We start from the raw sequence: 24818 nt of genomic DNA, 5'->3' as shown, positions 1-24818 counted from the left end.
AGGTGGAGCAAGAAAAAAGGCATGAACAGAGCAAATCTCTTGCTTTGCCTCAAAATGGAAACCATGGAAAATGATAGTTAAAAAAAATCGCCATCCAGTTCCTTACTTTGAGCAGCAAAAGCAGCTTTCTCAAAAATTAGAGTCCTCCATTGGAGTTTAAATTTAAGGAGGATTTTCCACTTCCAAATGTCAGGCTCAGAACTAAGTGGGTTCAGCCCATGTTCTCTGACCGTTGCCCCTCGTTCAGTCTCCTGAGAAATGCTCTGACATCTTTAAGGCATGCCTTTACAAATTGTTCAATATATCACATCTGCAGCATCCGCAAGGTCTGCCAGTATCTGTTTTTCAGTTTGTCTCCTTTACTCCCCTGCTTCACAGACAATAAAGAACGGTCATAAACGTTTAACAGCTGAGATAAGCTAATAAATACAGCCCTAAATATTATTGCCCCTACAAACAACAGCGAGAGAGTCATTTCTCCTAAGAAAAAAAATAACTCTTTAAACCAGAGAGCTTTTTATTAAGCCAGCAAGTGACAGCGCAAAAGGCACCGCAGTCAAACACTGAAGAAAAATAAGAGTGTTGGGCTTTAAGAAGAACCAACAAGACCAACTTGCTCAGTTAAGGATTCAGTTAATTGGATTTACTTGCCAGTCTGGTGTGTGTTTTTCTCATTATCTCTTCACCTTCAAATGCTAACGGATACCCCTTAATATTGCCACCTCCTTTTCTACAGCATCTTAGATTTTTCCTGCTCCAGCATAGCCCTGTTCTGCATCTGTAGCCACCAAGGCCTTGGGAGCCAGAGTGTTAACGGTGAAACCAAAGCAGTTGCAGCCCTTGTTGTGCATGTAAGGGCAAAGTTTCTTGTCAAGTATGTCCCAGTCTTTGGTCGCATTGAAGCAGTGGAAAAACTCACACAACGTGAAACCCGATAGGAGCCACCAACCATCTCAAGACATCTCCATCTCTCTCCTGGTCAGATGAACATAGTAAATTAAGACTTTCTGGACCGGGAACCAACAAGGTCAGATAACCCTAGAGAGATAGTTAAATTGAAGATCTTTACCAAGGCTCAGATTTTGACATATACACAGTGTCTTAATTCACAAGATGCTTCTCTTTTCCTATTCTTCCTTCCTTTTCCTCCTTGTTACCCACATGAACTTGGCTGGGCTAACTCTTCATTTCTTGTGGGTTGTTTCAATTCAGTCTCCCCCATCTCCATTCCTTTTCATGCTTCCACCATAAAAGAACTTGCACAGGCCATAGAGAGCTATATATAGATATATTTTTAAAAGTCTCAAAATATTTATACCTGCATCACCACATGGTTTCTAGAGACAAATGTCATGTTCTGCATAACCTGGGCTTTTTTGTCTGCAAAGCCAACAAATTAAGACATGCTTGCAATCGACAGATCAAACCATTTTTAAAGTTAAAAAAAATAATGAGCAGAAAGAAGGAAAAGTTAAATTCTTTTTTTAAAAAACTCCTTCCTGCTTGAATCAAACATCCCAAAGAAGCTTTAACCCAAGATGAAATGTGGCATATAAACTTCAGGAAGATTAGCTTCTTTTGCAAGAAATTTGGTTGTCGACAGTGAAACCGGATTTGTGATTGAAAGGTAACTTGGAACTCGGCTCCGGAGAAGCTACAGACAGTCTCTGCAATGAGGTACGTTATTACTCTAACTTTGAACAAGATGTTGTAGAGAGGCAAATCCTTTCTAAGTGTCATGGGATGTTTTTAATTTTGAAGGCCACTTAAGTGCATTTATGTTTTCAAACTCTCGCCGTAACTAAAGGGTTATAGTTCATTTCCAGTCTTTAAATCTAGATTCTGCATGTCCCACATGTACCATACTTGGAACGTTGTGTTCTTTTTTTCCTGCTCTCCCTCAACACAAAAACATATGAGAATCACACATTATTGCTTTAGAATATTAAAAGTAAATGCAGAGAGGGGTTAATTTATACCTTCCACAAGAGATTTGGGAGTGTTATTATGAAATATCTCGAGTGTTAATAATATTTTTCTTTTTATTTGCTTTGTTTCTCTGAGCATAGCTGTAGAAAGAATAAAAAAATAACCCTGGCATTATAGGAAATACACTGCAATCCAAGAGTAATTCATAATGCATTTCTACTTAGGGCCCTGTGAATAGTGCATCTCAGCATATTTCAGGGAATAGGAAAAAGAAAAGAAGCAACCACGCTGCTAGAAAAATATCAATGCCTCTTGAGCCAAAATTACCAGCTACTGCCTACAGGGACAGGTGTGTCCCTCTCCAACACAATCAAAGGGACACGTTCATCCTATCAAATTGGAAGGAAGTTTTGCTGTTAATCAGCTATGTGAGAATTGGTCTTGATGGTCACAAACATACCAAACAAAATGCAAGAAGCGAGTTGGGTCTTTTGTACAGGTGCCCAATAACCTACCAGTACAACATCGAGAACCTTTTTACCACATGAAGTGAATGCTACAGCAGAGCACAAGAGAGCGGCCGCGCGCTTGTCCCCAGAGAGAGGACCATGGGGTTGGCATCCTGGCACCTCCCAGCCAGAGCTGCTTAGGCAGGTTGTGTAACTGCAGGACACAGTCATTGGCTTTTTTCCTGAGGAAAGGAGGAGGATGCCTTCTTTTTTTCAGAACAAGACCAAGATCCCATGCACGTTCAGCATAGTAAACACTTGTGTTCTCTTGCCACAGCGTATTTAGGGTTCAACTCAATCAACAGACATTGGTTTTGCAAGACAGCACACTACAAAGGACACCCACAGCAAAATCACCCCATCTCCTAAAGCTATTTTCTGATGTGGCTACAAGTTCTGTAGGCACCGATAACATGATAGAAATATTCTAACACAAACACCAAAGTCAAAGCCACTTTTATCTTCCAACTCCAGGTGCATGATTAAATGCACTCCAAGCTTGCTTGGGCTTCTGCATCTTTTTTCTGCTTTGTAATTCATGCTTTTTTTCCTTCATTCCACATGGTCACCCCAGCTGCAAAGAACTGGTGTAGGAAAATGTTATCCCTTGGAAACTTAAGCCTTTAGCCACATATTTAGAAACTAATTAGTTTGAAACTGAGAGCATGAAGAAAATATTTCAAGGTAACACATCTCTTTCGTTCTGATGCTGAACTGATCCTGCACACCATGTGTTTTTTGTACTTCATCAGAATTACTTCCCAGCAAGTTAGGTGATGGCAGAAATAGTAATAAATGACTGTGCATCAACAAGAGGGTTATTGGGTAAAGAGAAACAGAATCTGTTACCTTCAAGCACACACCATATGATAATTTATAAAACTGTCAGGAGCAAGCCTTTAAGGTAAAAATGAGCTGACTCAGAATTCTCTGATTATTGAAAATGAATCCTTAATAGAAGTAAATGGACAAGAACAAAGTTTCCTTGCTATGTTCACCATTCAAAATTAATTGGAAAGCAGTTGATATGAGAATATTATATCCTCTAGTGAACTGAAAATGCTCTATTTTTTTTTTACTTCTGAAACTAAGAGTGGAGAATTAAATTAACTCTGAGGTTTGTTTGCTCAGAGTGGGCCACCAAAATGGATTAATTAATCATCATTTATGAATACTCTATAACACAGAACAGTCAGCTCTTCATAAAACTGCTAGAATAGCAACATGACAGTAGAACAGTTATAAAAACAAATGATAAATTTCCTGCGTCTTCAATCTATATCAGCTTGCCTAGCATTTCTGTCTTTGAAAGAAAGTATCCTGGTGAAAATTCTTATTCAGTGTTTAGAAGTGGGCTCATTTTCAGCTGGATTAGTTACAGTTTTGTGATTGTACGTGCTGTGCAGGGGTCTTGGCCAGTAATTTCCATAGGGAATGCCAGCATTGCTCTGAGAGACTTGACCTTCCCTTACCTGGAAGCTATGAAGCACCACGTTAATCATTATACACATAATTCACTCCATTGAAAACATAGTTTGAATGAGATCTTATTGAACCACATCTATCAAGAGAAACATTTAATGATCCTTCACCAAGCTAAAAATAATTTTGACCATTATTTCCCATTAACAGATGCATGAGCACATCCCTGCCAAAGTTAGCCAGTTGAGGAGATTATGTCTTCACTTGTTGATTGGAAGTGTAAATAGAAAAATGACTGAAGATCAAGTTTAAAAAAAAAAAATAAATTAACTTTAAACAAAAAGCAGCAGTACTTTGTCAGGCTGCTGCTGAGCTTACGGAAGCCCTCTTGCAGCAAACAGGGCAGCTTGTACCTCGGCCTCTTGTATTGAAGTGTGATCTGTGAAATACTGTGCCTTGTATTAACACCGAGCAATATATCACACACCTGCAGCCCTACAGCAAATGCTTCACTTCCTAAGGTGGTCATTCCACCAGTCGTAAGGTCCACGTTTACTTGAGGATTAGTTCTACCTTGCCTAGAAATAGTCTTCCCTACCAGAGTAAGGACACCTTCAACATGTGAGATGACAGAATTGAACCCCAGGTCACTGTAAGTGAGAGAAATCCGAAGGGAGAATTCCTGGGTGACGCGCAGCGCGCGTGCAGGGGGACTGGAGTCAAGCACACCGCTTGGCTTGGCTCAAATGTGGCATTCATAAATATTCATTACCACTGTTGCTAGCTGCTTGGCAGCCTGGCTGCCCTGGCTGAGCGCTGTCGAGCTGTTTGCACAGATTCCTCAGCAGCAGAGTCTCCTCCTCCTACCCCAGAACCGCAGCCACGCAAGTACTACACATATAGAGCAAACACGCTATTCCTTATGGCTCGTCCTCTGTGGTCTACATAATGAAGGTTTCGTGTTGCTTAAAACTTAAGCATCATATTTAGGTTTTTTGCCAAGTAACAAGAGGGCTGTTAATTTCCATTAGAATAAAAGTCAAACAAGAAGAAATTTTCCGACACAAGTAAAAGGCCCCATAAGCTATTTTGAAAACGCTGGAACAGTAATTAGTTTTGCTGCAGAGATAGTTAATCTATGAGAAAAAGTGATCCCTCCTGAATTATCTGCAATATCAACACGCTCCTAAAATATGTCATTATTTAATTAGATATCAGGCATTTAGGAAGAAGCAAATAATAGGGCAAAGCTGACCCTGCCCTAGAAATAAGTAGGGGAGAGTTTGGTGAAGGGAGAAGCAGCAAAGGCTGCAGGCTGGCTGATGGACACGGCTCCAGCCTGAGCACCTGCACATCATCTCTCATTCCTCCGTGCAACCGAGGGCAAAATATTTTCATCCACAACCAGCCCCGCATTTTAATTAACCAGCGGGTTTTAATATCACTCACAAGCCTTGCCCGCACATCCCTTGTCCTCCGTGGCCCTGTGTTGCGTTGCAGATGAGAATTCTTTCTACCTTTTCCCAGGCTGCAATAGAATTGAGGTTTGTCAGACAGCATCACGTAGGTGCTGCCTGCCGTGCGCTACTCAGAAGCACTGCAGAGGACTTGGGACTTGGACTGGTCCTTGGCCACCATTCCCCTGTCAGCTCAGGTGAGCCCTCCTGCTGCAACAGCTGAACCATCACAACAATATTGGCAACGTGAAGAACAGCAAGAGAGCTTTCTTTATTTCAGTGCAGTAATAGACAAAGCTTCATCATTTTCTGTAGACAGAGTGGGATGTAGTTCGGTATCACAAACATGTGCCAATGAATACTCAAATTACTTACTGGCACAAAGTTATTGAAGCTTAACTGATTTTTATCTGCAGAGAATTAGGACTAAAGAGGTTGACAGCCTTGACCGCTATTTTGTAGTTGTTTGCTAGAAATAAAAGAGGACCTTGCAACATATAGCATCGAGGAAATGGGTTATTGATAACTATCTCTTTATACAAACCCTTTGATCATCTTGGAAAACTGAAGACCAAAGCCATCTGAGACTTCGCAGAGCTGTTTCTTTGGTGATACTTTGTGATACACTGGCCAAAAAGATTGGTGTACAGCTTTGACTTAGGACAATGGCACCCAGATCCTTCTTCATCTGGTTCATTTGGGTATTTCCAAGTTAGGTTTAACCTTGAGTCTGAACTGAATAGATTTTAAATTTTTTTTAGAGAAAATTTATAGAATATATTCTAGGGAAGTCTTTTCATAGAGAACACACAGATGGCAACAAATTCCTATATCATGCATTCCACTTAAAAATGCAAATATTTGCTTGTAACAGGAAGATTTAATTGCTCTAGACTTTTGCAAAGATTTCATGGGGCCCACAGCTATAACTGGTAGCACCACATTTGCAGAGATTTCATTAAACTTGGGCCACAATTAGATGTACCGCTGCTCACTTAGGCAAGTGTGACAAATGAACAGGCATAAAAAAAATCCATTTGTGTTTTCCACATCAATGCAGCTATGTGCTGATTGCTAAGTCATCAACAGAAGCAGTTTTTTTCACAAGCTCTGAAAGCATACCCTAATAACAATAACAAAAAAAAACAACTCTTTTTTTAATTGCAGGCTTTTAAAAAAATAATATATATTAATTGAGTGGAACCTCCTAATTAGCTTTGTTCATCTAGAGCACCAGATGTCAGGGGTATCAAAGGTGTACATAACACAGGAAAGAGTTGCCGTCTTGAAAAGTGAACATTATTTAGGGTCTATTCAGTAGTGAGACTTGGGTAGATGTTAAAAAAGGAAAATACATGCATAGCAACTTTATTCTCACATGGAAAGGAACAACACACAAGATTCCTCTGTCCATAATAAAGAATTAATCATACCAACTAAATAATTGAAAAGTAGAAAGTGTTCCTGGATAAGCAAGAAGCAAGTTTGCTCTTTGAATAGGCAATGTTAAAACAACACAGAGAGGCTACAGCATTTGTCAAGCTGTCCCAGGGCCACAGCTCACCCCTAATCGACAGCAGCTTCCCCTCCCACAGCTGGAAGCATTTTGGGAGGAATACAGATCCTGCAATCAATATGGGCACAGGAAATAAGCCACCATACAACGTTTTTTTTCCCCCCCTTCCATCAAAGACAAAAATCCCTTGCCCAAACTGCCTTTCGTTAGAGATATCATGTTTACGAAATACTTGATTATCCTGTCGAGAATGCTAAAACGTAAGAAGATGTGCAGCACGCAAGTAGAGTAAAAGTAACAACAACAAAATAAAAAGTGATTTTCAGGCATCTAAATGATTTTACTTCCATAGCAGTAGGGTCATGAATATGAATAGAGCTGAACTCTCGAGAAACAATTTGTCATTATTAAAATTAGTGCTTTGTCAACACAAAAATCTCACTCCCGGCTTGCTTTTTGTGCTGCTGCACAAACAGCTGCATTAAGGGCCCGGGCGTTCTGGGATTCATTATCAGCGAATGGGGCTCTGGCTCATAGGGTACAGGAAAAGTCTGCAATCCATAACAGGAGGCTGTCAGGATGTGAAACACATTAAACACTCCAAACTGCAAGAGGTATTGCTGCGGTCAGCCTAGCATAGAGCTGCTTGATACTAGGAAATGGACATTTGACAGCTTTGCATTTCTCAGCAGTGACATCCCATTTACACATTCAGAAATACAACGTGCTGCCATCTAGATCCAATTATAAGAGTTTGCTCTTGGAGGCCTCACACAGCATTTTCTGAGCACAATGGCAAAAGATGGAATAGCAAAATTCATTTTTCTGGGAAACATTCACGCAAGAGAGGAGCAGAGAAGAGCAGTAAATACGCTACCACATTTCTCCAAGAACAGGATGCCTACATCACATATTTCCCAATACGTCTTTGTTTTGCATGAGGTTGAGCTGTACCCCTGGCTGATTTTGCATGCATTAACTCCTCCCTTCTAGCAAATTTTATTTAAGAGGTGCATCAGCAAGGAAAAAGTTGTTAAAGACCATGAACAAGTTCCTCTTAGAAGAGCAGGATACTTATGTGAGACCTATCTCTGTTCCTGTGCTTTCCAGCAAAGGGGCAGAGCCAAAATATAAGCAGGCAAAGGACCTAGTTGTTTGGATTCACTACAAGAGGCAGCAAAGATCTTGGTGGCTATGGAGCACGGGCTGCTGGGGAAGGCAGAGAAAGCCGCCTTATTTAACCTCAGCTTCTGCACAAATCAACAGAACAGCAGATTTTGCTCAGGCTGAAGGGATTCACACCAGCTGAGGGTGGGACTTAGCCTCAGCCCTCCAAAGGCACAGCTTTGAAGTGCAACATCAAACGCTGCCGCGCTCAAAGGCCCATGTACAGCATCAACTAAATCCTGCAGTAAACAAATGCTCACACAAGAAGGAGAGAGTTTTAAAAGCTAAAATGTCCTGGGTTTGGAAGTCACTTTACCCTTTCACCTTCAGGATGTTTGCAGTCACATCTAGTGAGGAATTTCAGCCTCTGAGAGCACAGCTAAGTGGCTAAAGGATCTTCACAGCTACGTGGCTACTGCTGGCATGATGTGGATCATTGGGCCTGTCTCAAAGTCCCACTAGAGTTCAATATTTTCCACAAACTTGTCTTTACAACTATGTCCGTACTTGAGAATCTACAGCACTTTGCAGTTCCCTGGGATGATCCTCCTGAAAAAAGACTACAGATAAGATTTCCAGTCTTAGAGTAGCCCAGCACCCTATAGCACCCTCCAGAGACAAGTAGCAACCTTTGTCCAAACCCAGGTGTTTTCGGTTACAACTGTAGTGAGTTCAGCACTTAAGGAGGAACTAAACCTCCGTGTTCTGCATTAACAGGTACATAAATCTGCGCATCTGGAGAAACAGCACTTAGTCTGAGTACAAAGTGCAGTTTTGGGGCACTTGCAGCAGGCCTAGCACGGTTTGTATTCCAATACTTTTGAAACAAATCTGTTATTTTTCTTGACTAGCTAATCTAACATGTATATACAAACTGGACATATAGAGAATATACCGTGCAGCCATTATTTCTGAATATAACCCATTTTAAATAGCTCTGCAAACAACAACCAGATGGTAAAGTAGTACTGTGGTGCCTCTGCTAGTTTACAAACAATATTAGATCATAAGCGTGACAAGGTCAGGTCTGTTAGTACATCACTTAGCCAAATATTATGGTTCAGGAGTAAGGGAGCTGGTAAATATCAGATGCAGGACATGACTTGTGTTGGATTCTGTCAGGTGTCAGAACTGTAAGACACACTTTCATTACCCCTGCCCACCCAGCTTAACAGAAATAACACAATTTATCAACCACAACGGCCTAATAACTGTACAGGTGGTCTGACAAATTTAGGACCACTGGTCTCCTCCCACAGCTTTCTTCTGAACAGAAGAATTGCAAGCCATGGTGAAAACCTCTGAGACATTAATACAGGGCATGCACCAGAAGCAAAGAGAAGCAAAAACCTATTACAGTAGTAAAATCAGAATTTCTGTAGTCTGTGGGCCACAGCTCTCCCTTCATTTAATATATATATATTATATAAGATACTCATGTACGTGCTGCATGGACTGCCCTAGGGAGGGGTAGACTAGTCCAGCATCAAGCTCCCTGCAGGAACCGAATTCTTTGCAAATCACACCATCCCCACGTGCCTCAGTTTTATCACCAGCCAAACATAAACCTCAATTCCTTTCTTTGTGCAAGTCTTTGAAAGCCACAGCTAAAAGCCTGTAGATGGTTCTTACAATCAAATGAGGGGTTCAAAATATAATTTAAAATTTTTCTGGCATTCTCGAGGGGACACAACCAGCACCAAAGTAACAACCAACCTTGTTTCACATATCACTTTGTCTAGAAACTGCGTGCTAACAGGGACGGATTTCACCCAGAACCTCGCCGCAGGTTTCTATAGCACACGTAGCTTTAACCTGAAGAGTAATGCAGTGCAGCCAGAGCCCTTTCCCCAGCCTCAGGAATTCGAAACAATTTATTGCCTTTGTGATGCTCTGCACCGAGCTGCACGCCTTGATGAAGTGCTGCCTGCTCCTTAGTGCCACTCTGTGCCCTGCAGCTTACTTGTTGCCCTAGAAAGGATGAAAACAAGGCTCTTACTCTTTTATCCTAATATATCTATGTCTCATGTACCTCTCCTCTAAGTACCTCTGCACATTACAAAGGTATCATCCAAATTCCAGTGTAAAAAATAAAAAGAGCAAGTAGATTTACTTGCATACTTTATGTGCTGCGATAATAGTAAACTGCTGCAATAATATTAAATGTCATTGACAGGCCCTTTCACACTTATCAAAAAACACTTTGGAGGCAAGATGATAATCTCTTTCAATGTTTCTTATAAGGGTTTTCCTTTCCACAATTTTAAAAGAGTTTACATGAAGCACTTGTCACATTTTGAGGAGTTAAACTCTAAACTAGAAAGGATATGTTTCTGTTGGGTTACTTGGAGGGTCATCGGGCAGGAGGGACAAGGTCAGTAGACCAGAAACTCAGAGATTTGTTACCTTGCTTAAAAGTTGAGAGCAATTTTCATTTTCACTCCAGTTATGTCAAACACTATCAGTCATAAAATGCATAGGCACCAGCACTCCAAGTTGAGCCAACAGAAAAAACATCCTGCACATTGCCAATTTTTGTTCAACAGAGTCTCAGAACTGAATAAAAGTGAAAAATAAATTACCTTCTGCAGAATGAAGTGGGTACAGTGCAGACATACTGCAGATAGGCCATAAGGGACACTTCCTCCTAAGCTCCATCCGTCTTCACCTTACAGAGGTACTAAAAGCCTTATCAATAATGTAACAAACTAATGGACGGGTTTTTAAACATTGTTGGGTGCTTAAAGAAGCACTGCGTTGGCAGAAGAAGGCAGTGAAAGTGCAAAACTCATGGCTTTTTATGCTGTGGTTAATCTGAAAGTCAGGACAGCATGGGGCACTAGGGACACAGAATTTTGGTCAGCTGCTGGAACTCCAGCCTGGGAGCGCAAAGCAGCAGACTTGCTCTTCAGGGGGTGGCCCTAGTTTGTTTTGGGAAGCTCTGCACAGACAGCAGGACCTAACCCTGTGAAACAGGGATACAAACTTCTTGGGACACATCTAAGCATTTTGCCACCATTTTGGACAGGAAAGCCATGAGTTTTGAGATTCACATTTCCCACCAGCTTAGCTGCTGGTGGGCCTGGTTGCCACACAGCTGAGACACGTATTTCCAAGGCTCTAACAGACTGGAGTGCAACAACAACCCACCTAGTTTCCTAACCGTAGCCTTCCCCCAGGAAAGGGAACACACACCTTGGTATCTCCATCATATCTAACCTTAAGCTTTGGCGGACTGCGGCCCAAACATCATCCCCTGTGCCCGGGTTGGACACACTCAACCTATACTCAGTTTCCCTCGACATCCAGGTGAAAAAAAAATACAATTTACTGACCTGCGTGTGCTTCTTTTCCCAGAGATCCTGCGGAAGATCTCAAAAGAAAACACTCTCCAGAACACCTCTGCTCCAGCAGCACCCTCCGTGGTGCCTGCACATCTCTTTATAAGCTCACAGGGGCTGTGCCCTCCCTTCCTGTTTCTCACCATCCCAAACGAGACTCACCTGGACATAGTTACCCACCTGCAAAGCAACCGATTCACCTGGTAATCAGAGATCCTCCCTCCCAATGCCTAACCTCGTCAGAGTTAGGCGCTTCACATACCAAAATATGCATCAATTACACCCCCCCCAGCACCTGCACACCTTTATTTTCATTTTCCAGACATTTCCTGTGTTATGGCAGGAGAGCAAACCACGCAATTCCCCACCAGCATTTTCTGGAGTCATCTTCAGAGATGATGTGGAAAAAGAAAAAAAAAATACACTGTTCAGTTACCACTGGTATTTTATTTCTTGCTAACAGCATCAGTAAATTCCACTGTCGCACGTGCTATCTTGGTCCAATGTTGTGAATAAAACAGTCAAGTAGGACCTCTCGGTTTGATAGCATCTTCATAAAACTAAATAATCACGATCTACAGATAAGTCAGGCCTTTGCAGCTGCAAAACTGAGTTTGATCACCTCATATAAAGAAACTACTGGGAAATATATTCTTCACATTATTCTTACAAATTCTCTTTATCTTTCTGAAAGAAATTATGAGATCTACAAGGCAGTGGCCGCGTAAAGGCGGGCCATCGCAAGGCTGATAAAAAGGCAGAAATTATATTGGCTTTGAGGAGAGCACCGTGACGGTGACATCTAGCTGAGAAATCATCGTTCACCAAGGCTTGGAATTTTTACATCTCAGAACTTGTTCACCTACTTGCAGCCATCCCATTTTTCACAAGCTAGCCAACCCTCTGTTTGGAGGAGACAGAGTATTAGCCAGATTTCCATGTTCATTCCATAAATAGCAGCCCTGAAATTAAGCTTTGTCTGCACATGTGCAAGGAGCAGAGAGCTTGAACCCTCAGTGGGACCAGGGTGCTGGGGACTCCAACTCGAGGGATCGCGTACACCACCACCTCCCTGGCGCCCGCCCAGGGAGGAGAAGCAGAGGAGTAAATAGGAGACATGCAAGAATTTTATGTTGTTTGTCAAAACCAGCATGATGCCTGCCCTTCCAGCCAAAGGTTGCCACCTCCTGATGTCCTGTGACTTGCATTTCTCTTGCTTCCCAGATCAGCATCTTCATGACCCATTTGTCTAATTACGGGAATGACCGCCTGGGCTTATACACCTTTGCGAACCTGGCCAACTTCGTCAAGAGCTCGACTAACCTAAAACTGCAGACGCTGCCCCCAGTTCAGCTGGCTCAGAAGTACTTTGAGCTCTTTCCAGAGCAGACGGACCCTCTTTGGCAGGTAAGGACACATCCTCCTCCTCCAATCACAATCCGCATGTTCCCGTAAAAAAAAATTTAAAAAAGAAATCCCACTCCACATTCAGATATGTTATTTCTTCCTGCACGCTTTCCTTTTCTGAGGGACCGTTGCTTTTGACTGGAAGTGGTTTAGCTTCTATTCCCCCCTAATCAGGCATTCACCTAATGGCCATTTATGAGAGGGAATGCTTCCCTTCCCTGCTGTCTGGAATTTGCTGATGCATCGCGTTAACTAATTGTGTTGAACTGTCTTTGGATCCTTTGGATCACTGATGTTGGATCTCTGCAGCTCCGAGGAGGATTTCCCACCAGCTGAACCCCCTTCAATGAGACAGCAAGGCAAGGGGAGGGCAGGAGGGGTCGGCATGGGGAATGCGGGATGGGCGGCTATTTTAAGAGTGGAGAAGGGTTTCTGTACAGAGCGGCTGTTTTCTATCCCCGCTGCAAATGCACAATAGTGCTGCTTGTAATCTCAACGCTGTAATTTCCTAATCATCGTCACACATATCTGGCTCTTCTCTCACTCAGGATATGATGTGCCACGCTGTGCTTTTAGCTATGCAGCCATAAATCCAGAGCGACACCGTGGAGATCTGTGCAGTTATTTCGGGCTTACGCTAGCAAAAAGCAGCAGAAAATTTCCCTATTATTTTTGGCCTAGATGCAAGAGAAGTATAAATCTATACTATTTCCATGGAGTCCAGCGGAGCTTCAGCAATTCACATCAGTTAATGATTTTCTCCATTAGATTTCGTTAACTTTATTCACTAGCAAACTGTGTCTTCTATTACCAGCCAATAGTAAGCAAGCAGTGTCTGTATGATAACTGCTTTAAAGAGCAGTCGGTCCTAACCTTTTCTGTGGCTCTTTTGTTCACACATTTTTATTTTGCATTCATCAGAAGTAGAAAGCTAAGGAGATGAATAATATCCTACATTTCTATTTCGTGCTTCCTTTTGGGTTCTTATGTAAATTAAAATTGGCATTAAGTCTCACGCATCTGAAACCATTTTGTCATCTAAGAAAGTAATGCCTTAAAGCTATTCTAACAGAGGTTTTCATTTTAACCTCAAATGAAAACCTTATTAAATCAATGTTTTAATCTTCTTTTCCTTCTTTTCCTTTTCCTTTCTTCTAATGACCGAACTTAATCCTCAGTCATGCCAAACCATTATATACGCATTGAATTTTAGTCAAAGGCACCACATAGGTTCCTCTAGACTCTGAGTTTATGAAATGAGCCCGGCTAGTGGAGGAAAGGGAATCCAGTAGAAAAGGGAATCCACAGGGTGTGGATTTTGACACCAATGCCTCCAGGATTTGCACGGCTCTGTAGTGTTACTGACTTCTCCGGGACCCCTGTAAGGGTTGGTCCTGAAGGATACCCAGGAGTTTGGTCCTCATGTACCCGAATGCTTCCATGGATCTGTACCAGAGCTGTCAAGAGCAAATTCTTAGCAGAAAATGTGGAATTTTACTATGTAGCGTAAGGCTCTGGCCTTAATGTGTAACATTTAGATCCTGCACAGGCTCACGTGCCTGCAGTCATTTAGGATGCCCCTACCATGACCTACGAGACTGTCTTTTCTTCTTCAGAATCCGTGTGATGATAAACGGCACAGGGACATTTGGTCCAGAGACAAAACTTGTGACCACCTACCCAAATTTCTTGTGATAGGACCCCAGAAAACAGGTAAGAAGTAACGAATTTGTAACCAAAGTTAGTCCACCCCTCAGGGGTATCTTTGTATTTGTGTCCTGTAAACTGAAAGCAGCTCCTTCACTGCCAACAGGCAAGAACAACCTCTGGATAGTAAAATTGCATTTATTTACCCTAAAAAAAACCCAGGCTGTCAGGCTGCCCTATGTTAAGATCGTTATTAAGTTCTGTGACAAAGTATTTCAACAGCATTTGAGACCCTAATTGACAATAAATGCATTTACCACCTTGCAGGCCTCTGAGGATCTCATGGCATTATTTGAATTAAGCCACATATTCCCACTCCTGAGATAGCTATTGCTGTTGTGGACATATTACAGAAAGGGGATGCTGAGGTAGGGAAGTAAATTACTAATCCAAGATCATACAGATGACAGTGACAGAGAAGCAGGTCTTGCTTCATAGTCCAACGATAGCTCATGCAGCACAATATCATTGCAGAGCAAGTTTAAAGACACATTCTCCAAAATTTCATTTACTGCCATCACTTCCAGTAAGTTTTGTCAGACAAATAACAAAAAAGTAGTTGCTGGTATATTAAAGCAGATTCATTTCATACAGGTTTGTTAGCACCGAAATAGACGATTCATTTCTCACTGGCAGACCCCCAGGAGTAATACCCAGAGGACACAAGTGCAATTCTGGGAGTGAAAAAAAAAAGCATCATCCCACAACTAGTGCTTCTGAGAAGTTTTGCACAACAGAGGTAGTTCAGCCCGGTTTCCCTCTCGGGTTAAACACACAGTCAAGCAAGCAATGTCATGAACGGCGATGTCATGCTTGCATCAGACAACAGAATTCAGAGTTTGGAAATGAGAAAAATTTGACGAGCAGGGAAGTTTGCACATATTCCCCTCTCCCACTGAAAGGCCCTCCTGCTCACATGGGCCTTTCATAAGTACACAACTTTCTGGTCAAAGGTAATCTAATTTTCCTGTATATCTCAGCATGCCTCGATTGAAAGTACTTGCCTGAATGAATGAAGTCAAAGCGTTGTTTTCTTCCATTTCCTAATGGCCTCTCTTTTTCTTGTCGTAGGAACAACAGCGCTTTATTTATTTCTTCTGATGCATCCTTCCATTATCAGTAATCTCCCTAGCCCAAAAACTTTTGAGGAGGTTCAATTCTTCAACGGAAACAACTATCACAAGGGAATTGACTGGTAAGAATTACAAAAGAGAAGTAAGTGTTCATTATTAATACCTGGTAAATCACAATGGAACAGTTACAGAACCGTGTATGACATGGACGTAATTACTGGATGAATTTGTTATGCTTGGCGTTATCAGACAGAAAGAGAAACTAATTCGTAATGATGGGACGTTTACTCAAGTCCTTAATTTTGTTTAGATATTACACTAACAATTTTCTTCTTTTTTTCCCCAAATGAATACAATGGCCAGCTCAGTTATGATTTCTGTCTGAACAGTATCTCTGTCTTTTCAGAACTGTCTCTCTGCTGAATTATACTCTTTTTCTTCTAAAGCAGCTTTTCATGAAGATTTGATTCATGTCTTCGTGGGGAAAAAAAAATCCCACTGTAAAGTATTTCAGCTGGAATTCCTATCACAATTTTAAACATTGCTTTCACTATTTTTGCTTAACAAAAGCATTTTTGTAAGGCTTTCATTTCCACAGGGAAGGGCAGTTCTCATCCAATTGAGAAAACTGAAATACAAGACAAACACTGCACAGAAACAGATTAATCTTGAGCGGTTTTCCTTGCCCACGTACATCGTGGGGACTGTGTGGAGCAAACAAGCCTGACTGATAAAAACAGACTTCTCTGTCCAAGGGGTCACAAAAAATAAAGGGAAATAAATGCTTGGCCTTTGTTTTTCCATACCGCATGAAGAAAGAGATCAGTCGTGGCTGTCGTAGAGCATGTGGAACGCTAATGGGGGGTCTCTCCTCTGCAGCCCTTCACACAACAAGGAGAGGAAGAGGCTGTCCTCTCTTCTGCCACGCTTCACCAACGTTGGCCTCTGGGTTCAAACGTCAGTAGGCTCCTGTGTTCAGGGTGGGGCCCCACATGCTTCATTGCCATAGAAAAGACAGAAAATACAGTTAGTCCCACCAAAACTGTAAGTTCCCTGAGTGCTCAGCACAACTAAAGGGACCCCAGAATGCCTCCAAAACTATTTCACTTTGTGCTTCATTTGAATTCTTTGCCCTTTCAGTTGGACTTTCTGTGTTACTGACTTTTATTTCCAATCAATTTTACATGGAAATGACCATTCGAAGACAAAAATTCAAATCCTGCATTCTGAAAATGTCTAAAAGAAAAGATTTGTCGGTACTAAAATGAAATATTTCAACAATGTTAAAACTAAACGGTTGACGTTTTGAAGCTTTTCCCATTTTTTTTTTTCTGCAGCTAAAACTGATCTCACTCCAAACTGGTGAAAAATATCCCTTTGACATTGAACTTATTAGCCAAAAATACCATCCATCAAAGGAAAAACCCCATTACCTGCCTTCATGGAGGATTTAGCTATTACCAGCACCATGCAAGAGCCAAGATATGCTCCCCATACTCCATTTCTGGAGCGAGACGAAAAATTCCATTTTGCTTCTGAGAATTATGTCTGAAAATTCACCTTTCCACCTACCATGAAAAAGGGAAACAGAGGGATATAACCCTTTTGTGACACCGTTAATTCTAACAAGTTTCTTCACCTCCCAGGTACATGGATTTCTTCCCCACTCCTTCCAACATCACCACTGACCTCCTCTTTGAGAAAAGTGCCAACTATTTCCATTCTGAGGAAGCCCCGAAACGAGCTGCTTCCCTCATCCCCAAGGCCAAGATCATCACCATCCTCATCGACCCATCCGATCGAGCCTATTCCTGGTACCAGGTACGGACCTTGCCTTCCAGAAGCAGACAGTGCGATCAATGCCAGGGGCTGACGGCCAGCGTCGGTGGGAATTTCTGGATTTATTGCAGAGCTTTTGCACCGGGTAGAAGTGGAAGGATGCTGAATGCCAGCTTTTGCAGTTGGCACCTGTGACACCAATGTCATAAATGATGAAACTTCTCAGCACAGAGCTGCCACCAGCTGTAAACAAACAGTTTAATCTCAATTACAGCTGACACTGCACGGAGGAAAAGCAGTGCTCCTCGCCCGAGGAGATACACAGGGGAAAAGGAGCGTGGCTGAGCTACAAAATCAGAGCTCTTGATGTTGAGAATTTGGTACCTCATCCCATCCTCCAGCGTGTAAGCTGAGCCATGCGCAGTGCTGTACACATGTCCACAGCGTCTTCAAAACTTTCCAAGGAGTTAAAAAGAGCTGTGTCCAGGGTTGTTATTCTTTTTTTTTTCTCTCCCTGGAAACAAAAGAAAGCCTTCTGTTTTTCCAAGGAAGCTATAGGACGGTCTTTCTTGCCTTTTAATGAGACCACACCTTTTCATAACCAAGTCTACTCAATTAAAAAAAATAATAATATTTTTAAAGAGACATTTAAGCATGCATGGAAAATGTGATTCAGTCATACAGATAAAGGAAATACTAAAGGCAGTGTTAAAGCAGACACAAATTAACAATCATGCAATAAGCAGAAAATACATAATTTCTGATACTGTTATTATTAGTTCTACAAAAACTAAAACATGCTGCTTTGCCCCCGCTGCTCCTACCCAGCACAACTGTCGCTGGAGGGGAGCCGAGGGGGTACAGCCAGTGTGGTTGTGCCAGTACAGCCCCCCTGACAGCTCTTGAGGGGCTTAAGGCTTCATCTTCAGCATCCTTGTGATACGTGTCTAAATATCTCCCGTTAGCATCAGCGATCCCATGAGGACCCCGCTGCCCTGAAATTCAATTTTTATGAAGTCATTACATCGAGCCATTGGGCGCCCTCGGAGATCAGGACTCTGCAGAAGAGATGCCTGACCCCCGGCTGGTACGCGGTCCACATCGAAAGGTGGCTAACTCATTACCCTGCTGCTCAGGTAATTTCCAACCTGCTGTTTCCCCATGCTCAGCGACTCTCGGCAAGTCCCAAAATGAGCAGGGCCTCATCATTAGAGGTGATGGGACATTTCCCAGCTGAACTCTTTGCTGTTAGGAAATGCAGATTTGACAAGATCAGGGTATTTGGCCAAAGTGTGCTGATTTTTCTGTCCTCATGGAAAAAAGGCAACAAGAAGATGCTGCAAACCGCAGCCTCATGGGCTCGATGTGGGAATTTGGGGGTTCCTTCCAGGACCAGCCAAGGTTATCGAGGTTTCTGGGTCCCAAGAAACAAGCTGCTGCAGAACGAGACAATGTGGGAAGGTCTGACAAATTAATTCAGAAAATGCCCGGGCTTTTCCTAAAAAGAAAGTTTGTTCTGCTTCCCACTCATTCCCTTTCATAGAAAATTTCACGTTGGTTTTATCTTGATATGGAATTAACCATTCTCAGTGTTAGAGCAGAAATTCCATATTTTGCCCCACTTCCCTTAATACGTATTATTGAATTGTCTTTTTATAAACCTAAAGTAAAATTTTCATACTACAGAATATAACAGAATATACAGAATATAACATACTCTTTAGCTGTCGACATAGTCCTTAGCTCAGTTCATATGTCTACTTACTGTAAGAAAAAGTTGTAAAAGGATATTTAATGAGCAAGGATAATGAACAAGTTGATCCAGATATTGCTCAACATGGGACAAAATTTTGCTGAAAGGAGGTAGAACTGTGTATTGCCTTTTAGTCGGGGTCCTGGAAAAAAACAAAAAAGAAACCGCAGCTCTGTCTTTTTACAGTCTCCACTTTTCTTTTTAGACAGTCTCTCCTGCCCCTGCCGCAGCAAAAAGGGAGTGCAGCCCTCTTATTAAACATTCAGGGGCACATTGACATATTCCTTGTAAAACCGGTAACTGCTCATGTTGCATAGTTAGAGTGATTAATTTTACAAGATACACAACAAAATGCACTCGTTCTTAGTAAGGTGCACACAGAGAGTGCACTCACGGTGCTTACTAATGGGCAGTCGGTAATGTGCATTCACTCGGCCTGTGCACTCAAAAACTTAATAATTCATAATAAGCCTTCACAATAAATATAAAACGCGTCTGCCCAGAATAGTTATTAGTAATTCTGCTCGGTACTCCAGTAGACTTTCGATACATTGTCTTAACATTTGCTTGCGGAGGTCAATGTGCCTTTACATCACATCAATCTTTAATTAAAAACAAAACAAGAAAAACCTCTTTGCTAAAAATTTTGCAAGCCTATGTGGCTGATAGACTGGTGGTAAGTTTCAAATAAATTGTCAAAATACCACTTTTGAACATGCAATTCTATAGTTTCTGAACATTTAATTTTAAGTTATATATGAGCTTTTTGTTACTATTGTTCTTCGGCACCACATTTTCTATGGGCACACCATAAACCTCAACAATATTTTCTCATTCCTTCCTTCTCTTTTTCTCAGAATTCTCTGAGGCTTAGTTTTGGCTCTCGAGATTTAACTCTTGCCCATTTGAACAATTTGCACACGCAGAGTTACAAGGGGCCCACCTACAGAAATTAAATAGCATAAATTAAAAAGTAAATCTAAAAAGAACTTCATCCATGTGGCTGTTACTAGCACCACACAAAGTCACGTGCTAATTTAAATCCACGGTGTCACAGGAGGGAAATAGTGTAATTCTTTTGTTAACCTCGGCCCTGGTTCTAAATAGCTCGCATGTTTGTCCCTGCAGTTGCTTATTATTGACGGACAGCAGCTAAGAAGCGACCCAGCTACTGTGATGGATGAAGTGCAGAAGTTTCTCGGAGTCTCTCCTCACTATAATTACTCTGAAGCTCTCACGTGAGTCTGTTCCTTTATTGTCTGCCCTATGGGGTCACGGTGTACATCCCCTCCTACCAAGAGCATGGGATCATTAATTACAAACAAACAAAACCCACTCACATTACAACAATTGCACACGTTTCCACATGCAGACCCTACTTCTCACCACATAGACAACAACTTACTGCTCAGGGTTTTGCATCAGCCACAGAACAAAGGCCCAGATTCATGAAGGAAACGTCTCCTACGTTTGCATGTTTGATCAGAGATGCCCAGGACTTGTTTTCTCAAGGTACCTAGTTGCTGCACAGTTTAAAATGTAAGTTAGGCTGGTGCAAGCTGTGCACCTAAGTTTGTAAAATAATAAGCCTCTAATCAAGGTCTGCTGAACTCAGGGAAGGCTTGACTTCCCACTACCTTTGGTTCAGACCTGGCAGAGGCAGCTGTGATGAGCCCAGCTCACATTTCTCATCCTCGCTGCCCGGAGGGTGAGGCTTTCCCCATGAAAGGGGATTAATGGCCCGTGTGGGACTCAGTTTAACGTTTCTCAATTCCCTGCAGGAAGACAGAATCTCAGCAGGGGCAGAAGTGGGCTAAATTTCTCTCTCCCCTCCCAGTCAGGCAGAAAATTCTAAGCAGCTTTTGCACTGAGCCTCTCCATGTGAGGAGCATCATCTCATCACAGCCAGAAGCTCTGGGCTGGGAGGGACCTGGGATATCTGTGGGCTCAGAAGCCCAGCACTGGGGTGGAAGTTTTTTCAAGTTGGTGTGCAAGGAGCCTGCACGTGGGCTGGGAAGTAGAAAATTCTATATCTCACCTTTCTCACAGGCTGGTACCAGGAAAACTGTAGGAAAACGAGACCACAGACTTTCTGCACACCCCACACGGCCTCCGCTCTGCTTAAGATTGTTGTTTAATGGCTCCTCTGCTGGGGCGGGGGGTGATGGATGCTTATATAATAGGTACAAAGCGAGAGTTTAGCTCTGGTTGTTCTTCGGGTCTTAAGAATGTTGCTCTGCCAAAATCTTTTTCAAGAGGAAAAAAATTTGGGATTTCAGAATGTAATTTTTTAAGCCATTGGTTTCCAAATCGGATGAAATAGAGGAGGAGTTTGAATACATTGATGTTTGAACAACGGCTGCTGCACATCTGCAGTGCCTTCTGCTAGGCTTTTAAAAATACACGCCCACGTGCATATATCTTCCTTTCTGTAACTAAATTGAAGTCAGTGGAGTCACACAGCAGGAAAAAATTTGGCCTCTCAGAGATGTTTGGACAGGAAAAACGGGTTGTAAACAGATCTATAAAATTATGCAATCGCTGATTGGACACATCAAGAATGCAAATGTGCTGTGGAAACACACACTTCTGTAGGGATTTAGAATAGAAGAGAAAAAATGCATGGAACGATGTAGTTGCTTTATGGTAGCACTGACAAAGTAAAAAAAAGATTGCATAGGATCGTTCCTAGTCGTTACTGCCTAATAACTGTATACTACACATTTTTAAAGTCGTCACAAAGAATCCTAAGGACTCAGGCCTGAAAACACAAGTGAGCAACAAGTTCATCACCCTGAGTAATGATGCGAGAGTCTTGCAGGAGAGTAAAATTAACTACTCAGCCGTAGAACGAGAGAGGAGTGGAGGCAGAAGCAGGGCTTGGGCATCTGGACAGAAGAGCACATTGTGCCAGGTTAGTGAGAGCCACAGCTGAGATGGACAACTAGGTCCTTGCTTCTTACAGACACCGCTAAAGAGGAGTTACATTCAGACGAGATCTAAGCCCACAGAGGCAGCTCCACGTGCAGCCTCGCAGGGGAGGCTGCCCTCAAAAGCAAAAGACAGGATTCCTTTTCTCTCGGAGTGCCACTACGTCTTGCCACAGAATAAAACTCCTGGTTGCTTAGCCCTGCCCCTGCAGGCACCCTCCTCACCTCAGCTTCCTGAGAGGTGGGGTGGGCGTACAGGTGTCCGGGGTCAACCCTGGGCCTCCCATGGCCTTACTCTGCAAGGGAAGACAAGATCCCTGGGTTTGGAGGAAAAGTTTCTGCTGACTGCTTAAAAAAATCTCACTTACAGCTTTCGCCTTAAGGCGATCACTGTTTTTAAATAAATACTTCCATGTTGCCCAATTACATTTTCACAAGTCCTGAGAGTTTCGTAACACCTGAATGCAATGGGTTGAAAGCAGCCTGTGCTGTCTTACCCTCTTTTCCCCTACTCAAATTTGCACATTGGCTTAATAATGTTCAATATGCTCCTTCTGAGACAGAAATACTGTTTGGGGCATAGTTTTGCAGTTTTCCTTTTACCCAGCACGCTATATTGCTGCTTCTCTTGGGAAATTAGTGCAAGCTAGCTCAAGTACTTCGCCATGCAATGAGCAGATGGAAAAGGCCAAAGCAGAAATGAATCTATCATCGATACAGCCATTTAATCAATGATTTATTTATTTTTAATTGATACAGCTACTGAGACAATTTAGGGAACAAGGGTCAGGCCTGCAGCCATACGCTGGCTGTGAAAAAAAAACCCAACATGAGAAAGGTTCACCCTTCTCCAGAAATTAGTTCACTTACACAGAGCAGCAAACTGCAGGCGCATCCGTGTCGTAGGGATAGACCCGGGGCAAAAAGGTAGTCTGTAACTAATTAACTCCATGTTTAAGCCAATTATCCTTCATCCTTTTCAAACACCTGCTGAATAGCAGAAATGCGAATCTTATCGATGTTTTATGCATGCTGCGAGTCCCATAGCAATAAATTCAAAACTTAACGCTGCGTGTTGTTCATTCCTTAGTGAGTACGTGTTTTAAAGCCTTAATCTCAAATTCCTATCTGTGAATTTCAGACATCGAAATCAAATTGCATATTTCAGATAAGACTGCTAAGGCAGTGTTTATGCTATAATGCCATCTTTGGAATGAAAATTATATTTAGATCTAATGATATGGAACAACCAACTGCTCGGGTGCAGTTGAATTATCAGCAGCCAACCAGCTGTTCTTTCACTAGACCTGAACGCTATTTCTTTCACTCAAAAATCAACATTAAACATTTCACAGTCATGCAACAATCACACCCTTTTCTGTATAAATGTGACTTAAGGATTAAGTCTCTGCCTGTTCAAGGCAGCAAATAGATCCGCTCGCCCTTTTGAACTCTTCTCACCTGCAGTAGCATCAGCTCCAACTTGCGGTATGGAAAGCTTTCCTTGAGCACAGCTGATCAAGTCCTTGAGAATATAGTGCATCTAATTGCAGGAAAAGAGACGACTGGTAATTTTTCTTGGAGTGTCGGTTGATCAAAACATTAGCATTCTACAGGGATATACAGAACAGTTTGACACGGATGAAATCTCAGACCACAACCAGACAATAAAATATGAGGCACAGTCGGAGTGTGTAAGGTCCTTGAAGCTCAAGACTTTGAGTGACAGCCCATAGATCCATGCTTAAAACTTGTCCCTTATATGCTGGACAAGTAGACAAAAAAAAAAATTGCTAGTGTAGGTAAAGCACAGTGTGAAAAACTTCTGGCCTTGCACCCCTCACAAAGTGAATTTGTGGAAAAAACATATTGTGTCTGCAGCAATAATTATAGGCTAACACTGATGTCTTAGTAGCTGGAAGATTCTCCTGTAGTGAGGTCTTTCAAAAAATATAATCCTCTGTAGGTTTGACCCTCAGAAAGGATTTTGGTGCCAGCTATTAGAAGGAGGGAAAACAAAGTGCCTGGGAAAAAGCAAAGGTCGAAAATACCCACCAATGGACCAAGAGGTAAGTGATTTCCTGAGATTTAAGTGAACATTTTTTAATATTGACCTTGTTTTACTCCTAAAATAAATACAGGTTTGTTTTCTAGATTTTTTTTCGTTTAGGTTTTTTTTTTTCGTTTTAGTTTTTTTTTTGTAGGCTTAATATATTTAAAAAATCAGAAATTTTTAATGAGCTTTGGCTGACAGGAGATTAATTCCTCTCTCTCTGGAGCAGTGCATAGCTCCCTGGTGGCAGCACCTGCCAAAATCTGCCATTAGGTGGCTTTCCTTCTTTGACTGTTGGTTTTTTTCTCACCCTTCTCAGTCTCGAGCGTTTCTATCGAGCTACTACAGAGAGCACAACGTGGAGTTGTCCAAGCTGCTGCACCGGCTGGGGCAGCCCCTGCCTTCCTGGCTGAGACAGGAGCTGCAGAAGGTCAGGTAGCACCCACAGGCGGGGGACCCAAATAAGGACCATTTCCTTCACCGTCAAACCCCTTGCTTCTCCGACTCACTTGTGATCGTCAGTAGAGGACCTCATGAACAACGCTTTCTATAAAAAAAAAAATAAAAATCTGAAAAACACAAAAGAAAAAAACCCAACACCAAACCCGACAACTGTTTATATGCACGCGCTGACAGTTATTAGCATCGACCCCTTTTGTCAGCTTCCAGGAAATAATACAGAGCTACGCAGCATTACTCTTGATCCAGACCGGGATTCGTGCACAGCCTAGTTCCTCTGTTCACCAGGAAGTACCAAAAACTGTGCGGAGGATGG

General features: G+C 42.2%; 1 protein-coding gene across 1 annotated transcript in view; it reads left to right on the top strand.

Moving 5' to 3' along the window:
* LOC104276344 (bifunctional heparan sulfate N-deacetylase/N-sulfotransferase 4) overlaps window positions 1–24592 on the top strand; it is a gene marked incomplete at its 5' end in the record, with an annotated part of 44211 nt that extends 19619 nt beyond the window's left edge. The window contains 8 exons of the mRNA XM_009872624.1: window positions 12566–12748; window positions 14365–14461; window positions 15527–15650; window positions 17175–17349; window positions 18273–18443; window positions 20189–20298; window positions 23957–24059; window positions 24363–24592. Coding sequence (XP_009870926.1) covers window positions 12566–12748; window positions 14365–14461; window positions 15527–15650; window positions 17175–17349; window positions 18273–18443; window positions 20189–20298; window positions 23957–24059; window positions 24363–24482 — 1083 coding nt within the window. The remainder of the gene's footprint in view (window positions 1–12565; window positions 12749–14364; window positions 14462–15526; window positions 15651–17174; window positions 17350–18272; window positions 18444–20188; window positions 20299–23956; window positions 24060–24362) is intronic.
* Between the last annotated feature and the right edge of the window lie 226 nt (window positions 24593–24818).

This window comes from Apaloderma vittatum, unplaced genomic scaffold (genome assembly GCF_000703405.1).
Source record: "Apaloderma vittatum isolate BGI_N311 unplaced genomic scaffold, ASM70340v1 scaffold15277, whole genome shotgun sequence".
Taxonomy (NCBI): domain Eukaryota; kingdom Metazoa; phylum Chordata; class Aves; order Trogoniformes; family Trogonidae; genus Apaloderma; species Apaloderma vittatum.
The sequence above is the reverse complement of the archived record's forward strand: the minus strand, read 5'-3'. Positions and strand labels throughout refer to the sequence as shown.